The sequence below is a fragment of the Falco peregrinus genome, chromosome 6 (assembly GCF_023634155.1).
Source record: "Falco peregrinus isolate bFalPer1 chromosome 6, bFalPer1.pri, whole genome shotgun sequence".
Classification (NCBI taxonomy): Eukaryota; Metazoa; Chordata; class Aves; order Falconiformes; family Falconidae; genus Falco; species Falco peregrinus.
In genome coordinates, this window is record NC_073726.1 from 92,216,191 (window position 1) to 92,236,198 (window position 20,008).

Consider the following 20,008-nt stretch of genomic DNA (forward strand, 5'->3'; position numbering starts at 1 on the left):
AATAAATCAGCAGGCTATAGTCTGGAGCTCACCCTCTTCCATCCCACCTTGGCTAAGTCCAATGAACGGTTTCTTGCCCAGGCCCAGGGGACTGCATTGCTGGCCACCTCCATCCCTGCCCTGGCAGGAGCATGCGAGCCCCCAGCCCTCTTTGGCAACTGGGAGGGATGCAGGGGAGGGGATGCCTGAGGCTGAGCAGCACTAGTCAGACCAGACCATCCCTTTCCAGCCTCTCTTCAGAAATTACCCTCCCTGCTTCAAACCTCTAAGTACTGGCCCCACCTGTGCTGGCCCTCACCTCAGTACACTGTATCACCTTTTTTCCTGCTTCTTTTTTTACTGCTGACAAAATGAAAATCCTCTTCTTGTTGTTTCCCTTTCCTAGGACCCCTCCCTGCTCTCCTGGAAGGCTACGTTGCTGGCTGGGGGGACTCCTCAGCCCTGGGGGGACCCCTCAGCCTGCCCTTGGTCTGGGCACAGCAGGGTTTGTCCATTGCTTACCAGATGTGATTAGCAGGATTTTATTCATACTACCCTCAAACCCAGTGGTATTTAAACAAGAATGCTCTGCCCTAGTATGACTGCTGTGCCTGTGATGCCGGCTCCCTCGGACCCCCTTGCTCCCTAGCAGAGGCGGGCAGGGAACTCCCCACAGAAAGTGGTCTCTGGCCAGAGCTCCAGGCTGCTCTTCTTTCCCTTTGCCTGCGTCAGCCATGAGCTCTTGCCTGTCACATCAGCTCCATGTACCGTTTTATCATTTCAGATCTTTTCTGCTCTTCCCTTTCCTTCATATCCTCTCTTAATTTAAACGGTGCCCACCCATCTAACCAGGAAATCGCTCCTGGACCCTCAACTTTTTTGCGGACTTTCCGAGCTGATTTCATACATGCTATATGCTACACTGGGACAGGTTTATCTGAGCTAACACTATCTGCAAGCATATTTAAATTTACTTTAATAATGCCACCACATTATTTCCTGGTTTTTAATTTTGCTACACAGCAGAGCATTTAATTTACTTTTTGTCTGCTGTTCCTTACTGAATTGTCCAGAAGAGGACCCAGATTTGGCCTGCTGTTGCTGACTTTCTTGTGACTTTCTTGTGACTTTGTTGTGACTGCTCATTCTGGAACATATACAGAAGCTAATCAAAATGAGTGTAAAAATATTTGGTTTAACTCATGGTTGCTTGTAAGAACAGAAGCTCCCGGCATAGCTTTTCATGCCTGTGCCAGACCGAAAAGGTGGTTAAGCGGGAGATGTATCTGCTCAGATAGGCCAATGAAGCAGTCAAGGTGGCAAGTGCAATCAGCTGCACCAAAGGCAGGGCACCCTGTGTCACTGCTCTGTGTCATTCACACTGGGACCGGCTGGACCAGAGCTCATGTGCTAGCCCTCACTGGTCAGCCCCAGTCTCTCACAGACCATTTGCAGGCCTCAGAGCAATTTGTGAGGGCCTTACCCACCTTTGGATGTGGTTGAAGGTCAGACTGCAAAACAGGTGAGGCAGTTCAGCTGGGGAGCAGACTGCTCTTTTTCTCAGGGACCTCCCGCTATCGGTTCACCCAGTGTTGGGAGAGTGTCCTTGGAAAGATGGCAGCAAGGAACAGACCGAAAGTAGTAGAACGGTTTGACTGCGCTTCTCCTGGCTGCCTGACCTGAGCAGTGCTTGCGAAAAAGGACAGGCAGAGTGGTGGCAGGGATGCGCTGGCCACTGTCCTCCATGTGGGTGGGAACTTTCCTAAGTGGTCCTCACACTGGGGCAGGGAGTGCGCTGTGAGCACTGCAGACAACGTGCATGCTATACTTGACCTCCCCATCTGCAATAAATGTAATGCGCTCCTGAAGTGCTGAGCTTGCTGCACATTCACCATCTGTCTGGCTGTATGCACAGCAAGGCTAGCTGTGTGTCAAGGCAGCAGGCCACAGCATAAAGCTCTCTTCTCAGCTGGCGGTCCATGTCTTTCTTCTTGCCACAAGACCAGACACCCGTTCTGTAGCTGATGGTAGGTATTTCCATGGGGCGTCAGATAGCAGGAGGGCTTTGTGAACCAGGATGGAGTGGAAAGTGTCTGCAGCTGACTGCAATGATTGTTTGCCTTTCAGTAATTCGTCCCATAGGACCTGGCAGACTTAGCCTCAGCCAGGTGGAGAGAGAGAACATCGGTCTAAAAAATGTCTGAAATGCTTTTTCATATCTTTTCTGAATCCATAAGCAGCAGGAAGAAGATAAACTTTCCCTAGCTAAAATATGGCAAAGTGTTTCCTTCCTTATTTTCTGTTGGGCACCAAAAAAGCAAGAACCAGCATCCATCTGCCAGGAAAAATGAGAACCCAAAATCCAGGGGACACTCACTTGTTGCACTACTTTGTCACCTCCTAATCCTGCCTCCAGTTAAAATTCTGTCATCCTGCTGTCACAGGGCCACGTGCCAATACCAGAGGCTCCCCAGTAAAAGGTACCGGTCAGATGTTAAGACAACACGCTCACAAGTGATAGATGATACCGCATCCTGGTTAGAGCAGTGTGACATAACTCCAACTGCTTGCCAGAGGAGCATCCCAAAGTGTTTTCAGACTGCCACCATCAGCAGCTGCTGGTCATTTCATGTCCATCTTTCAGATGTTGAGCATGGTGTTGAAATCTTCATTCAGGAGTAGGAATCTAGCAGTCAAGTTTGTGGAAAAAAAAATAGGAATTTCTGACTTTGGATTGAGTCACTTGGATGCTGCAAACTTGAAATTCATATTTTTCCATATGAAACCATGAAAAAAATCCTACAAAATCTTTCAGTGTAACTCCACATTTCCTGGTAGAAAATCATTTGCCTAGATGTATTTTGAACTCTGGCCAAAGATCTGATTGCCCTTGCCAATAAACACATGCTTGTTCAAGCCAGGACCAAAGAGTAGTTTAGAGTGGACCCACTACAGAGAAGTGCAGCATCTACCCAGCTCTCTAAGTGTGTTGACCACAGAGGCATGAGAATGATGTGAGCTTTGTCTCTCTTCTCCCATTGACTGCTGCATCTGGACCTTCATTTTAACAAAAATATATGAGATATTTCCAAACACTTGGTGGTCATATAGCATGCATAACCATTAAGGCTGGCTACTAGAAGAACTCCCACAATCACAGTGTTTCCCTGCAGTAGCTCCTTTTTTGATGTAGGTAGAGGTCAAATCTGTCTAGATACATTTAGTGCATAGTAAATCATCCTCATAAAAAGGTTCTCAGCACTTGAAAAGTCTTGATGACTTTTTCAGAAATTAACTGTCCTCAGGATTAGCAATGTATGCCTAGCTTCTGTTCTGAACTTGACTAACTTCAGATTTTTACTGCTAGCTTTTAGACCTATTCCAATAGGCTCAAGAGCTGTTTATTGTGAATTTTTGTGCTGCCTCCTCCCCCCTAGCCATAGCCGTTTTCATATGCCGTAAGTTAGTTCTTCATTTGGCAGGCATGTAGACGTGCTGCAGGGAAAATGTATTGGGCACAGAGAAGCTGCAATATTTCTCATCCCCGGGATGCAGCCTTCAAAGTTCTACAGCTAAGCCTGCAATGACATGATCACCGAAACTTTCAAACCTTTATGATTCATTATGGAGAAGTATCTTGATTTCAAATGATTCCCTGGAAGTCATCCTCACTTTCAGTGTGAAAGAAGTCTTTCTTGTGACCTTGTTTCATTTTTAGCAAGGATAAGTTCAAACCAGAGAGTTAAAAACAATCAGTGGAAAGGAGGGGATGGACCAACCCCAGAAAATTATCAATTATTTGCTTGAGAGAAAGGTTTGATCCTTACTGCATTTGATGCTTCCTTATTCCCCACTTGCCCATCCCAGTCTCTCATGGTGTGCTGTGTTCTTGGATGTCTGGATCACAAGTTTTACAGGGTCCCCTGTGACCAGAGTCACACAGAACCATAGGAAGATTTAATAACCTACCTTACATGAGTGATAGAGAATTAGGCATCTGACACTTGTTTGAGGAGGTGTGGCTGGCATCACTGGGGTTGGCTGACTTACTCTGTCAGAGTTGGTGTGTGTCCCAGTGAGCTTGTTGAGTGGCAGCAGCCTTGGGGGCTTGCTGGGGGGCTGATTTGACAAGCAGAACCACTGTGGCAACATGGGGCCCTGGTGTGTAGCTGGAATCACTTTTCATGTCTTTCTTTTACAGTTCTCAGACATGGGCTCTCCATAATGTTTTGGTTATGAAGAAAGGACGGCTGAATTGTTCTTTTGCAATGGAGAAGACAGAGGGAGAAACACCAGCACTGTGGCTCCCACCTTGTTGCTTATCTCCCTGCAGACATGTGTCTCAAATCCTCTCTGTGCTGTATTAAGGAAAGGGAAAGCTTAGATATTACAACACCTGCTTTCTTTTCCAATTTTGCATCCTATAACCCCCTGGTGAAAAGAGGAACAATGACTTTATATAGCTGCTGCTTGATTCTTTGGCTATTTACCTGGAACACTGCTGCCTATGGGCCAAACCAACGGGCACAGAAGAAGGGAGACATTATTCTTGGAGGATTGTTCCCCATTCATTTTGGAGTGGCTGCTAAAGACCAGGATCTAAAATCAAGACCAGAATCAGTGGAGTGTATAAGGTAAGCCACAAAAATGGAAAATACAAAGTTTTGGTGGGGAAGTCTTGACCTTTCTTTACTTCAGGTGACATGCTATACTTCGTGTAAATACGGTCTGTGACTGGATGCTTGTAGAAGCAATGGAAAGATATAGTGTAAATAACAGAAAAAACAAGGGTGTAAAGACAGGAAGGGCGTATGTTAAACAGTAACATAAAAAATACTTGGACAGTGAAAGAGGGCAATTTTTGTATTACCCAAAGCTGCCAAAATGTGAATATACTGATCTGTCTGGCCATTCACAGTGGACATTTGAATAGTATCTGAGAAGTAGCTTTCCTAGCAGAAGGATGGAAAATAACCTGCAGTGCCCTTAAGTTCATTGGATTGCAGTCATGCATAGCAAAATAGCTTAGAAATCAAATTTTGGCATTTTTTTCCAGTTCTGCCTTTCATCTTATGGGACTTTACAAACTGTTTAGTTGCCTAAACAAGTGAATAGGTGAACGTGAGATGGGTCACTGCTTTTGAAAAAATCCCACTGAATGCGCAGATGTCTCTTTAGGACCTTTACAAAGTCCCAGACTTGAACTCCTTACCCAGGCTTTCCTCAACCAAAGTTCTTTTCATCTGTGTAAACAGTGCATATAGGTTTTGTCTTAAGTCTTTGGCAATTAACCCCGAGGGAGAAATGCACATGAAAACAAATTCTCTTATTATTGAAGTGTAGCCATTTTTATGATTGAATATGGGGAATTTTTAACCTTACGACCCTGCACATAATACACATAACAAGTTGAAAGTGTGGCAGAAACTGATGGCAAAATGAAATGTCGTATAAACAAAATACAAGTAATTGATGTGGAATTTTGTCATGACCATGCATGGGAAAACACTTCAGTGTTATAAGACTTCTTCTATAATCATATGTGAAAAATTATATATCTGGAATTATGCAGACCTCTTATCCTATTCTGGGCATCAAGTACAGTCATGCTGCAGATAGCAATGAGGACCGGCTGCCAGCATCCCTGCTAGGATGTCAGGTGCGGTTTCCCACTGAGACACTGAGCAGGACACATCCATCTAAGTTGTGAGATTGTCCTCAGATGCTTTCATAGGGAGCACACAGACAGAAGTGTAATTAAACAGGGGTCTTTGGGCTTCTTCTGTGCATGCACAGGAAAATCATGAACTAAATGTATGTGAAATGTCTGCTTCATGGAGAAAGAAGCTGTGCCAGATTTTCAGCATTTTTTTCTTCCTCAGACGCAGCATTTTACAAGTGGAATGCTGCAAGATGATGAACATTTTTAGCTACCTTGTCTCCTTCACCTGCTCCAGGTGGCAGGCAGACAGTGCAGTTATTTGCAAACTGAACATAGCTTTCATTTCTGTCAGCGCTGGGTCAGCCTCGGTGACTGTCTCGACATGGTCACATTATTAGAACGGATCACAGGAGAATGTGCCCTCAGGATTACTACAAGTGTGTGGCTGCCAAAAGATTTGCTAATGAGGTAGCACTGCCAACAGGCAAATCCTGAAAAGCCAGACCAGCTGTTTTAAGGACACAATGGGAGATCTTTCTGGGTGGCATTTGATCTGCTAGAAAGCATCCTCCACCTGAAATCTGCCTGGTTAAAACCCGTGTTCCTCTTAACCCCGGCACCAAGAAGCTGGAGGTGCAAAAGAGAGGGGTTGACTGAAGAGACAGGCATTTGTGGTGCTTTGCTGCACTCCAAGGAACTGGATTAATTGTGAGGTGATAGCGTAATGCAAATGGGGAGAATACCGAACAAAGGTCAGAGATCTAGCTGCACAGGAAGTAACAACTACAATAGGAACAAGGGGATGATTGGACTGGAAGTTCCTTAATTGCACATGTCTTTACCAGAAAATATCCATTTCCAGGAAAGGTTTACTTCAAAAGAGATTGGGCTGAGAAGCCTTTTTGAGACTGGTCATCAGATTTTCATGATGAACAGAATTAATCCATGGGACAGTTTATGTGTATTCCTTGTTATCGTTACATGTTAAATTGAGAGCAGATATTTTTCCTGAAAGGATTTTCTATTTTAAGCAGTATTTAAGTCATAAAATTTCTCTGGCTGGACCTGTACAGAGATCTCTCAACATGACCATGGTGTTCTTTTAGGTTTTGGGCTCTGTGATTAGGTAGTAGCCTGCGGCAGGGTTGTACATGCCAGCTCTAAGAGCCCAATACATTCTTCAACTCATGAGCTAGAGTATTTCGTATCATGTTTGAGTTTCCTTGGTTCTGGGCAACTGGCTAGTCTGGAATGATCAAACTCATATTTTCAGGGAGGAGGGTAAATTAAAAAAAAAAATAAATTGAAAGATAGGTTCCATTTCTTCCCAAAGTAAAGTCCTCCCAATCTTGTACTTTCAAAAACTTTTGTAGGGTGGGAAATCTGCTAGAGGAGCATAAGTGTGGCTGTACCTGGTCAGACCAGAGGTGCTAAATCTGTACCATACCTTTGACTGCCCTTGTTGCCCTTTGAGCCTTCTGCAGCGCTGCTGTATCTTTTCAAAGCAGGGGCTAATCAGTTATATACTTGTCCCCTTTTTAGATGGCTGCGTACAACTTTTAATCTCTTTATTACATAGGAAAATGTGTCTCTCATCTTATAAAAAAGTTAGACCCAGGTGGCCCTAGGAGCATGGGTGTTTTCTCTCTCTCCTCATATTCTCCTCCATTAGGCAGCTGCAGCAGCAAGTCATCAGACTGTACGAAAAGTTCCTGGCTTTGAAACCAAGGCAAGACCTAAGGGTGCAACTGAAACCCTGTGCGTGGTTTGCCCCAGTCTCTTCTGGAGTTCAGTATCAAACAATTTAAGATAACATGGCTTTCCTTTCTTTTGAGGGCTGTTCAACCTGATCTGTGCGGCTTGGACGTTTTCCCACACATTTAGCTGTGTTCAGTGCCGTACCTATGCTCCCAAACAGGGCTTCGCAAAATGGGTAGGAGAATTTTCTCTCCACTTTTTCAGTTTTCACACTCTTCATACTATTGCGGCACCGCACCTTTCTCCCCAGCTCAGCCCATGTACTGGCCTGAACCTACTGTGCATACCTTGCACATGATTATTTGGAAAATTGTATCCATATATCCAAATTATATCCATAACTCAGCAGTGAAAGGAAAAGGGAACAGTAATAACCTGTTCTCTGTTGGTTTTGTGCTGTTTCTACTGATAATGCATCTTCATGCTTTAAGCACTGAGTTGTAGAGTCCAAAGTGAAAATTTACTCATGATTTTGCCACACCAGATGTCAGATGGGAGTACAGAAAGCCAGACCAAAAATTCCTGTTTATTGTTTAAGCAATCAAGTATCCCAGATTTGGTATAAATACACCCTCTGTCTTTGTATGCCTCAGGTGCTGTTGCAGCAACTTTCCTTATAACGTTTGCTGATGCAGATCTGATGTGTGCAGTGGAGGCAGAGGCTGAGAGCAGCACAAGCAGTCCTGGACCTCCATTCCCTGTCAGCACCCACAGAGGCCTATTCATAACCTGATTTCACTTGATTTCTTGATTTCAGGTAGATAAGCAGCAGTGGTGGTGATGGTATCATTAGTATTGATGTTAATTGTTGGCATTATTGCATTATTGCACAGATGGGCCGTACCTGTGTATTCCCCTTACTCTAACGACCTGTTTGCAGTGAGGATGTATCTTTACTGATATACAGTATATCTATACTGAGATACAGTGCTGCCAATGCAGTGTCGCTAGGTCATCACTTCTAATGCATATTTCCTGTTCAGGCTGTGAAACTGTAGTGAGGCATCATCCCCATGCCTTAGTGCAGGACTTCACAGAGCATGGCTCCAGGACACATTAGCTCACCAAGTCTGTCTGAGAGAACAGAGAATGTTAATTCTACCCCTTAAGGGCATATTTGCTAATCCCACTGCAGAACTGAATGCATAACATGATATTTAGAATTTTCTCCCTAAGACCAAATTACATCCTTTTCCTCTTTCTCTTCCACCCACCTTCTGAATTTTAATTTTTTAATTTTTAATTTTCTTTGGTCTGCGTGATTCCCCTTACCCGCAGCCCTGGCTTGTAAGAGTCATAAGCAACTTGTTACACCTACCGACTGCAGGAATCCAACAGAGGACTGAAGGTCTCCCCTTTGCATAGCTTAGTAATAGCAGTGGTAGTAGCAGCAATAACATGTAATTAATGTACTGGAAATCTAGAGAGCACAGAGAAATTAGTATGTGCATACAACCACTAGAGAAAGAGGAACACTGGTGTGAGCCAAGAGACGTGTGCAGGCTTTGCCACCATTCTTGAATAAAAGTACCTGTCAGGTATGGGAGGGTAAGTGAAAGCTGTATTTAGAGCTTTCACATTACTTTCTCCTTCTTTTCCTTCATGTTATATTGCTTTTAGCTTAGTGCCTTGCCAGCGTTGATAAATGAAGGTCATGAATTCACATGAGGTTGTGAATTACTCCTTTATGGAGACCAACAGGGAACATGACTATTTTCTGGGCTGGATCCAGACAGTAAGAGCTGTTCAAACCAAAACAGACAAACAAACAAACAAGGGATGGAGCTATGGGGAGCTGAAACCCTGCGGTGAGCTCATGTCCCTTAATTTACATACCCTGGCTTCGTAATGTTGACTGAGACATTTAAGCCGTCCTGAGCACCCCTTGACAGGCACATTTAGACCAACCAGAAAGAAACCTGTGGGAATCAGTGAGATCTTTTGAGTTTACTATCTAGCAAACTGGACTGCCACAAAGATAATGTCCCCTGCAGATGTGTCAATTGAAATGAGGATTTGCGGAGGAACTGACTCTGATATCTCTGCCTGTTTGTGCCCCTGCCTGGGAATAGGAAGGCCAGTGAGCTGCGTACTCTGACAGGTGGGAGACCAGGCATCAGAAGGTAAAGCTTTAAAGAACTGTGTGTAAATAAAAATTCCTATCTACACCTTTGGGCACTGAATTATTTACATTAAACTCTCATTTAGAGCTTAATGCCCACTTTTCAAAGCACCACATCTCAGAAATGTTAAAATACAAGACTACACCTATGCACCTGTAAAGTAATACAGCAGAAAATAAGTTTTGGAGGCTCCTTATTTTCCACCAATAAAATATCAGTGGCTATTTAAAAATTCTGGAAATCTAAATAAAAGTTTGCTTCTGTTAGCAAATCCTTTGCAATTTCTTCATGGAAATTACCAGTCAGGTTTCTGCATGGTTGACAGAGCATTCCAGTCACTAGTCGTATTAGTCATAGCAGCAGCATAGCACAGGTCAGCTGCATCAGTGTAACCTGCTGCCAGGTTCAAAGGCTGCTCTTAACCATCACCCATGTACGCACCAAGCCAAGAGGAACCTGTCTGCAGCCCCTTGCTGGGGTCTTAGAGCAACAGGAGAGAATTTACCCAGACAGTTTCCATTCACAGGGATTGAAGGAATTGTGTAACTTCGCTTCACTTAGACCAGTTTAGTGGCACTGCCTTCATCTAACCGTATCTGTGTTACAGTACTGATAACAACACCGTATCAGTTAACAAAATGAGACTTTGTCTAGCTCTATCAGGTATGAGAGAAGACAGAGCGAGGTGTGTTTGTCCCCACCCCCTCTGATCCTCTTCTCTTGATCTGCTGATGCGGCTGTCAGCACAGGTGCAACCGAAAAGAACTGCAGGTCTCCTGCCCAGGCTAGCTTGAGGTGAATTATCAAAATAATTTCAAAGACATTTTGGAATCTAGCTTCCAGAAAAAAAAAAACCAAACTACCTGCCTTTCCCCTCCATAATAAAACCAACCCAAATTCAAGTCCCTGAAATACGGTCCTTATGCTGTAAATAAATGTTCATGAGGAGCATATGTCAGAAAGGAAAAAAAAGCAGCTGTGTTAACATGGACCTTAGTCTGCCTTTACTGAATTAAATGGCAAATGCCTCCTTTGAAATCAAAGGGAAGACAGTCCAGCTCTTAGTGCTTTTAAACATACCATCTGAAGATACCACCTTGTGGTCTTTAAAAAAATATTAAGCCAAAATGCTGTCAAGCAGGCAAAATAATTTTGTGTCATACTCCACCCATATAATTTAATGTGAGCAGGATTAAATATACTTCTACATGTACTCAAATGTGTGAAGCTTTTCAAGGTAGTACAGTGGTACCTTTGAACTTCCCAGCTTCTCAGCAGTCTTCCCTTTAAATAGAAAATGCTTTCATATTTTTCTCTCCTACATGAGGAGCCTGAATATAGTTCCTGCTTCAAATCCTATTTTCATTTTAATTAGAAGTATCTGTAGACACATTTAGCTTTTTAAGAAGTGTCACAAGACCCTGCTTTGCTGCCATTCATCCCAGTGTGCATTACTGACCACGTGAGGCAACACGATGTGCCCAGCACGACACTCACTGCCTTGCTCACATTGAGACTTGCCCTTTTATTTCAGGGTTCTTCTGTTGCATCTTTCTCCTTAATGGTTTGGAGATAGAGCAAAAAATAATCTAAATGACCAAGTCACTTCTAACGGTAACGCACACTCCTGTGTTCTAAAGGGTGTCTGTTTTCTAAAGAGTGATCTTACAAAAGCTAGCTGTCCCTTTGGTCATAAGATATAACTAAGGATTTGCATTGGCCTCAAACTTTTCAGCTTGACGAGATCTGTACTAAAACCCTGCTGTCTGGACTTTGAGGTGCAGCATCAGGGCAGAACCTCATTTGGAAGTTGGCAAAAGATGTCTGGAGCAGGTGAAATCGAGTTGAGTAAATGCAGTTTTTAAGACTTAAAGATAAACCTTAGATGTGATATCTTTAGACATTCTGATCCCGGATGAATCAGATATAACTCCTGGAATGGAAATAATGTGGCTATGTTAATTCAGCTTTGAAGAAGTCAGACATAGCTAACATCAACTTTGGAAGCAATTAGTTTAATCCAGCAATTTAAAAATCTTCAGGTCATGCATCTCAGAGGTTGAAAGTCTGTGATTTCATGAAGCTTATCTTTAGAAATCTTCACCTTGGTAATGGAAACATCTCTCAAAGCATTTCAAAATGGCACTCGTGAAACCTAAAATGTACCATTTCATATAGAATCAGTTCTTGGGCAGGCTGTTTTCCCAGGCTCTTCCAGTTCTGGGACCCATCAGCTTTCCCAGTGGATCTCAAGCATAACAGCTTTGACACTTTCCTGTTTTCAGCTGCAACTCAACACAAAACTGCAAACTAACTGCTATCCTGACGCATAGTGCATTACAAGGAAGGGCAGGTTTCAGTTCATGAAAGATCCTGCCGTTCCAGCTGAATTACCCTAAAACATGGCAGCTTCACAGGCACACAGCTGGTTGCTTATGCAACTTTACGGGACAAAACACAGTAAGTAAAACCTGCAAATTAACATGTATCAAAGCTACTTTCTTCCTGCTGCTTTACATGAAGGAGCTTCTCTCTTTTTTGGATAAGTAGTCATCACTCAGCATCAGCTTCTTTTGCTGCCAGCCCATGCAGTGCTCCAACCAGGGACTCCCTGGTCCTGCAGCACACTTGCCACTGCACCCCCGCTGTGGGTTAGTTCCATGCACAGCTGAGAGTCAGAAAACTCAGCTTCTCCATTTTAGAGAATAGAAGAGGCTTCAAAAAACACAGTTTCAGTTTCACAGGCCAGATCTGAAGGCATCTTCTGAGCTCATGTCTAAAGGAAATGTATGAGGGCACCATAATAATGAGAAAAGTTATTCCTTCAATGAAAGCACTGAAGTATCTAATTAACAAGTTAGCAAGTTACAGTGGGATTTACATGTATAGCATGTCTGTGTTCACTGGTACAAACAGGTTGACTGTGCTTTCTCTCACTATGTGAAGTGTGTGATGTGAGGCCAGATTTCTGTGAGCTGAGCTGCCAGCCCCCTGTGCACCCCGCAGCACGCCAGCGCTGTGCCTCAGCTTGCTCTGCCTGCCTAAAGCCATGAGGAGCTGACATGGAGCATGGCTGAGCCCACCTCCCTGGCAGCACCGCTCAGCACAGGCTTAGCAGACACTGCCATCTGCATTCAGAAACATGTCAGGGGAGCCTGGAAGGAAACCTGGTAGGTGTAGCTTTGTGTCAGAGCATTTGCTCAGGAATCATGAAATCCAGGTTTAGGGTCCTGAGCACAAGGGACAGGACAGAGCCAAGACCCCAGGAATGCTCTCATTCAACTCTCCCAGGCTGTAGGGGACTTTGAACTAAGTTCATCTCATCCTCACAGCCTCTGAAGTGAGCTCCCAAACTGAAAAGCTGAAAATCAGAACAAAATCTTGTAGCACATGCACGCCTCTTCTGCAACCACTGAAGACAAAAGCAAATTTCCAGAATTGGTAGGATGCAAGAAATAGTGTAAGTTGCTTTTGCCTTTTGTGTCTAGAATTCTTCACTCTGTCTCAGCCCTGGTCTCCATTTCTCTGTTTCCCTCCTTCTCACTCTATTTTATTTTTATTTTTGCTCCTCCAGGTATAATTTCCGAGGCTTCCGCTGGCTCCAGGCTATGATCTTTGCTATAGAAGAAATAAACAGTAGCCCAACTCTCCTTCCCAACATGACCTTGGGATACAGGATATTTGACACTTGCAATACAGTCTCTAAAGCCCTGGAGGCCACCCTGAGTTTTGTGGCCCAGAACAAGATAGACTCCTTGAACCTGGATGAGTTCTGCAACTGCTCAGAACATATCCCTTCCACCATTGCAGTTGTGGGGGCAACCGGCTCTGGCATCTCTACCGCTGTGGCCAATCTGCTGGGACTCTTTTACATACCTCAGGTACGCTTTCACCTCGCTAGTCTAGGTTAGAGAAGAGGCCTGCCTCTCTGCTCTGCAGACATTGAACAAAGCTTGTTTAATCTTTGCCATTTCCAATAGAACCTCAGGGAGAGAAACAATACAAAATGGGATGGGGGGTAGGGTGTGTGTCTTATGGTCAAAATAAGTCTTGCTAGCAATTTCCAATTCTCAAACACAAAGGTTACGAAGCAGCCAGTAACAACATTCAGCCAATAGCAACTTAATCTAGGAGGACTACAGTCCTCTAGAGTGGTTTAGTCTGTGAACGTGGGTGGTTTAGGTCAGTCATTGGCAGTTGCCAGCCTTGATATGTTAGTTGTGATGTTCCTTCACCATGGTCACTGTCTAGTCATGCCCAACTACCACAGAGCCCATGTAAGGCAGAGCTCAGTCATTGCCAGCTATTCTTAGGTCACTCAGCATCTCTGATCATTCAAGTAGGTGGTCTCTAAAGTCGTTGCTTGTGCTGTTCAGGTGCTGCGAAGGTTTCTTCTGGGCTGACCCATCTTCTTTTGCTCTAGGGCCTCCAAAACAGAGGTTGTGAAAGCATGTGGATATGTCCCCCCCTTATCCTGGGGTCATCTGTGTGGTGGTGTAGTTCTGCCAGCTCGTGTCGCAGCATCCTTCTCCCTGTATGCTGGCTCTACTGGGGCCAGTGCCAGCATCTATAGTCCCATCCTTTTGTTTAACAAGCTTGTTGCTCTGCCAAGACCCTAAGCAAAGTATAAGGCTGGTATACTATAGCTTAACGTTGTGGCTCTTGATTTTAGATTTCCACACCAAGGAAAACTTTGGCAAAAGTGCTTGGCCTTGTATAGCCTAACATTTCCAGTTCCTCTTCTAAAACAAATACAGGTACCAGAGCCCACAAGAGTCCTTGTAACAAGATTGTGTCACACTGCACTCTCAGTCTGTCCTGAGAGGACAGATCTTTGCCTCAGTCGGGGCTCCAGTTCCCATCTGCACCATAGGTGGAGAAGGAAGGATTCTTGACTGCCTGGTACACACCAACACATCTTGTCTATTTAATGTTATCAATCTGACTCTTGCACAGAGTCTGAAAAAATGGACCGAGCAGGGCAAGAATAGTTTAAACTAAGTCAAATATTTGTTATCTAGGTATTGCCCAGAGTGGCACTGGAAGGTGATGCGTGATAAATACCATGATGGCATTTTAAGGGATATTGTTGACTTACACATCACATTGCCAGGTGAACAAGGGCAGCTAAGACAGGTTGGTGGGCTGGACTGAACATAAGAGGTGTTTGCGGTTCTCAGACTTTCCCTTTGAACAGGGAACAGTATCTGTGCTACGAGGCAGCAGCCTTACCCAGAGGTTGCAGAAATGGGTAGGTGTCAGGAGGTTCAGTTCTGGCAAGAAATCTCAGCCAGCTGGCCAAAGCATGGCAACTGAAAACAGGCTTTTAAACTGGGAGCTGTTGTGTGGCATTAGAATTTGTATTATTGATGTCATTCATAGCAGGGCCATTAGCAAATGCATGTGTAACAGATCCTGCATTTCAGTCCAGGTTGGAGGTATATTTTACAATTAATGTAAGGCTCATTACTCATTCTGTTGACATAGAAACTGAAAATGTTATGACTTCTGTTCTGTTTCTCAAAATCTCACCTCAGTGTACCCTCACAGCCCATGTGGGAGCAAGGTACCTTGCAGAGCAGGGGGTACCTTGCCTGTACCGCCTGGCAGGAGGTTGTAGGAGATGAGTAGCACTGCTCCTGCAGCCTTTGAAACTGCACCAGGAGACCTCCTCTTCGTTCTCCTTGCAGGAAAATTAAATGCCAGAGTTTAAGGAGGAGATAAGGTTTTCTGTAAATTTCCACTTTGTACAAATTGAACTGTTTATGGAAGACTTTCAAATGAAAGTCAGTCCTAAAGAGTTCAGATACCAATCTCAAAATGCAAAGATAAATGAGTTTTAAAGGTTCTCCGGATCTTTAAAATATTCTTTTCTGGGGTTTATGGGTTTTTTTCCTACTTGTAGAAAATCCAAATTAAATCTTAAGAGCATATGGCAGTCGTTCTGATTAGGAAAAAAATATATATTTCTTGATAGTTTTAGAATAGGAAATAAAATCCCATTTTAACTGTAAAACACAGTGGCTCATGGGGCATGGAATAATGCCTACTGGCGTCTTTGCTGATTCTGGCCAGCATCAGGGAATACTGCTAAGGTAGCATTGACAAGCGTTAACATATGCTCCACCAGATCAAGGCAACTGATATACATCACATTCTTCTTACCTCAGCTGGCAGGGATTGTATATAACGTGTATAGTGCCTGGTGGAGCCTGTTTAAGCATGGGGACAGCCGTGTGTGGCAAGAAAAGACAGAGTAGGTTCAGGATGGCGGTACCAACCTGCTGTCTCATGTCTGGTTCAGGACAGAGGAAGCTTGCATTTGTCCTCCTTTATCTAAAAGATATATTCTTCTTGTTTCTGGATTTGGCAGGAATTGTGGTGAGGGTTGTGTAGGCCACCCGTGACTTACCTTTTTGACATTCCTCCAAGCTAGTGACAGTGTCTCTCTCCTTTAGATCCTTGACCTTACAGATGGACACGAGCTTGCTGCAGCCTCTCGGGTCCAAGCTCCTGTAGGTCTACCTCTGTAAGAGAGTCACAGCTACACGAACACACAGACTCTCAGAGTGGATCATGTGCAGCCCCAGGCTAAGAGTACATGGCTGCCAGTGTGGTGCTCAGCTTGCCCTTATCCCCTCCGAGGTTCCACAGTTGCTCAGCTTTCTCTTATCCCCTCCGAGGTTGACAGTGATGCTAAGTAAAAGTAGGCAATTTATTCCCAGGCAGTTCACTCATGGTGTGTTTTACTTGTTTACTGTGCTCTCACAGGTCAGCTATGCCTCATCCAGCCGTCTCTTGAGCAATAAGAACCAGTTCAAGTCCTTCCTCCGCACGATCCCCAATGATGAGCATCAGGCCACAGCGATGGCAGACATCATCGAGTACTTTCGCTGGAACTGGGTGGGAACAATTGCAGCCGACGATGACTATGGCCGGCCAGGGATTGAAAAGTTTCGGGAGGAGGCAGAGGAGAGAGATATCTGCATTGATTTTAGTGAGCTTATCTCTCAATACTCGGATGAAGAGGAGATCCAGCAGGTGGTGGAGGTCATCCAGAACTCTACAGCAAGGGTGATTGTTGTTTTCTCCAGTGGCCCAGACCTGGAGCCTCTCATCAAAGAGATCGTCAGGCGGAACATCACTGGCAAGATCTGGCTGGCGAGTGAGGCCTGGGCCAGCTCGTCCCTGATAGCCATGCCGGAGTTCTTCCGTGTCATCGGCAGCACCATTGGGTTTGCACTGAAGGCAGGACAGATCCCGGGCTTTCGTGAGTTCTTGCAGAAGGTGCATCCCAAGAAGTCCACTAACAATGGCTTTGCTAAGGAGTTTTGGGAGGAGACGTTTAACTGCTATCTCCCCGATGGGTCCAAAAATTCTCCAGCTTCACCTTCCTTCCACAAGGGCCATGAGGAGGGACTGGGAGCTGGAAATGGAACAGCTGCCTTCCGACCTCCATGCACAGGAGATGAGAACATCACCAGTGTGGAGACACCGTACATGGACTACACGCACTTGCGGATATCCTATAATGTGTATTTGGCAGTATATTCTATTGCCCACGCCTTGCAGGATATATATACCTGTACCCCCGGGAAAGGGCTCTTCACTAATGGATCCTGTGCAGACATTAAGAAGGTTGAGGCATGGCAGGTAAGTCCTTCAGTTGCACGCCTGTGCAATATGCTTGCAGAAAAAAGACCCGGATGCCTTTTTAGGGTGCCTTTCATAGCCCTGGGTCTTGGACACAGCATAAGGCTCCTGGGATGTAGCATATCATTCACTGTGTGCGAGTCAGGTGCACGTCCTCACCCTGCAGGGAATGTAAGGTAAGTTGTGTTAGGTTTGCCTGCAGTTAGGGCTTACACTAAGTTAGATTTTCTTGCATTCACTATGGGCCAAAAGTGCACACACAGACAATTTCCACAGCCTGGCTGACGCAAGGTAACTTGATCATATATTGAGACTTACATAAACAAGAGGCCCTGAAGAGAGCACATAAACAAGGAAAACAGTTTTTAGAGTTCATTTTGTTTGGCAAGCTCTATGTCTTTTGCAATCCCACAGCAATTTTCCATACAGGCTCTACTTTAACCCCCCATTTTAAGCTTATATAGAATCAAACTAGGTCAGGTTGGGTAATGAAGGAAAATAACATGTGGCTATTGAGCAAATAATAGATAGCTGCTTTGATTTGGCAGTGATATTTGTGAACTGAGAAAACGATACTAATGACTTAGTCACATTTACCCATTCATTCAATGCGCTCTGTCCACTGGCACATGGGTGGTATTCTGGCATTTTGTCTTCTGATCTGTTATGAATACTCTGTACCTTACGATATGTTTGTTTGTGCTATCCAGTGTGATTCACTGTGTGTTTTTAATATCTACTGCATTCTCAAATAACAGAATGAGCTTGTAAAGCTATCAAATGAAGACATGGCAAATACATAGCAAATTCTGTCTGCCCCATTCCAGTCATCACAGGAAACTTCAGCCCAAATGTGCCTGAGATCAGAACAACATGGGTGAATATAAGGATCATCCTGTTCACCTGTGTAATTTCCTCTGTTCAGGATATCCTCACCAGAATAAAGGCTGTGGGTGCCACAGACTGCAGATGGTGGGTCAGCCTTCACCTGTGGGAGCTGCAGTTTGGTTCCTGCCCAGTCTCGGTCAGCCCAAAAGCACCGGTCAGATCAAAGCAAAAAGCTTTATCTTGGCATTTATGGGAAACCTGCATTGGTATAGGTGCCTGATTTGGGTTTACCGAAACCACTTTACTCAAAGTTGATGAGTGCGGGGGTTGACTCTGGTTTAGTGGCCGTCTGTGAGGTTTCTGTCTTTGGCTTTTCAGGAGCGTGCTGGCAGAAGTGGGCGAGTGACAGACAGATTTAGCTTTCACTGTGCGGGTAAAAATGATCCAGAATAAATATATTTTTAATTTGTTCCCTTATATCTTGTCAACTTGGAAAGTAAAGCAGGATATTCATACCATAGCTAAGTAAAAGAATGTGATGTTTGTTGAGGATTCCACAATCGAGAAAAATGTCTTCTCATTTCTGTGTTGCTTATCTGGTGCTGAAGGATGGCTGTATCAAATGTAAAGCATCCTGCTGATCTGGACTGTTGGGTATGCATACTTGCCTTAAATGAAGCAATCGGCATTGAGAAAGAGTATGTGGGGTTAACAGGACTGGGCAGGAATAGCGGGTGACACAAAGGAACAGGCTATACTTGAAATGACCACCATTAGGTGGTGTTGGCTGTCAGGCATATTTGATATTTGTGCATTTTTTCAGTTCATTTCAAAATCAAACACATGAATAGCAGGTAAATGCCAAATCTGTGTGCACACCTACTTCATATCAGGCATTGCGGCTCATTACCCTTGGGAAGGTTTCCTCAGCCCTGGGGACAATGAGTTCAACTCACATTAAACGTGCATCCTCCAGCATCTCCAGAGCCGTATCTGACAACCAGACAGAAGAAAATCTTTCTACTAAAGACAATCTCATTTTGAGGGGTACTTCGGCCAGTGGTCGGTGCCTGCTCCCTCTTCTCACAATTGGCTCAAGGGTTTCTTGGTAGGAAGCGACCTGAGGGAGGGAGGGCAGCGCTGGGAAGCCTCTGTGCCTGGGGCTGGAGGCAGCAGCTGGTGGTGGTGCCTGCTATCGCTGTCATCACTGCCATCACTGCCATCGCTGCCATCACTGCCACTGCTGCCATCACTGCCATTGCTGCCTGGGCGGTGCGTGGCACAGATAAGGCAAACCCAGTGAACCCGTGGTTCCATTAGCCTGAGCCCCTGCCTAGAGCAGCCCTTGCCAGTGGGGTCGGTGGCTGGAGAGGGCACATGGTGCGTTTCACAATTTAGTTATGTACCATATAATTTTGTTGTCCTTCAGTGGTGCTACCCTATTAACACATATGGGTAATTATTTACTTATTGTCTGCTAATTGTTAATTTTATGTACTCATAATACAAACCTTTTGGAGCAATGGTTTTATATAATTAGTGGAGGGTGTTTGTGTGGGTCTCTATATAAAAATAACATTTTTTCCTCAGTGATCAGTTTGTTTGAACTGGACAGCAGGAAACCTAGCACAGAATTTCTGTGAGTTGGTTAAACTGGGTGCAGTTCTCCTGTTGAGAATTCACCATCTCCAGTTTAAGAAAGCACTGTGTATGTTTCAGCATGGGGAGCACGGCATTTTTCTGTGTCTCCCAAGCTGAAATATCAAATACTAACAACTTCCTTCTCTACTTACTTATACGTACTGGTTTAGGAAGCTGCTTACTGATTTTCTCCACTCAAGTTGGTGGTCTGCAACAGACCCTGTCCATAAACCCAGTCCTGTTTCCTTTTGTTTTACCAACACCTCTGAAGCTGGCTGCAGGCATCCCCCCTGGAGACGGGACCGGTGAGCCCCAGCTCGCAGGCTGCCGCAGCAAGTGCGGAGATGCGGGCGCAGGCAGAGCT

General features: G+C 44.6%; 2 protein-coding genes across 2 annotated transcripts in view; both read left to right on the forward strand.

Annotated features, from left to right (window-relative positions):
* The window catches only part of CASR (calcium sensing receptor), a 77,768-nt gene that overhangs the window by 30,840 nt on the left and 26,920 nt on the right, over positions 1–20,008 (forward strand). Inside the window, exons 2-4 of the mRNA XM_055808805.1 lie at positions 4,181–4,613; positions 13,097–13,403; positions 16,294–17,175. Coding sequence (XP_055664780.1) covers positions 4,315–4,613; positions 13,097–13,403; positions 16,294–17,175 — 1,488 coding nt within the window. The 5' untranslated portion in view covers positions 4,181–4,314. The remainder of the gene's footprint in view (positions 1–4,180; positions 4,614–13,096; positions 13,404–16,293; positions 17,176–20,008) is intronic.
* The window catches only part of LOC101922075 (cystatin-B-like), an 85,640-nt gene that overhangs the window by 30,625 nt on the left and 35,007 nt on the right, over positions 1–20,008 (forward strand). The gene's annotated exons all lie outside the window — the stretch shown is intronic.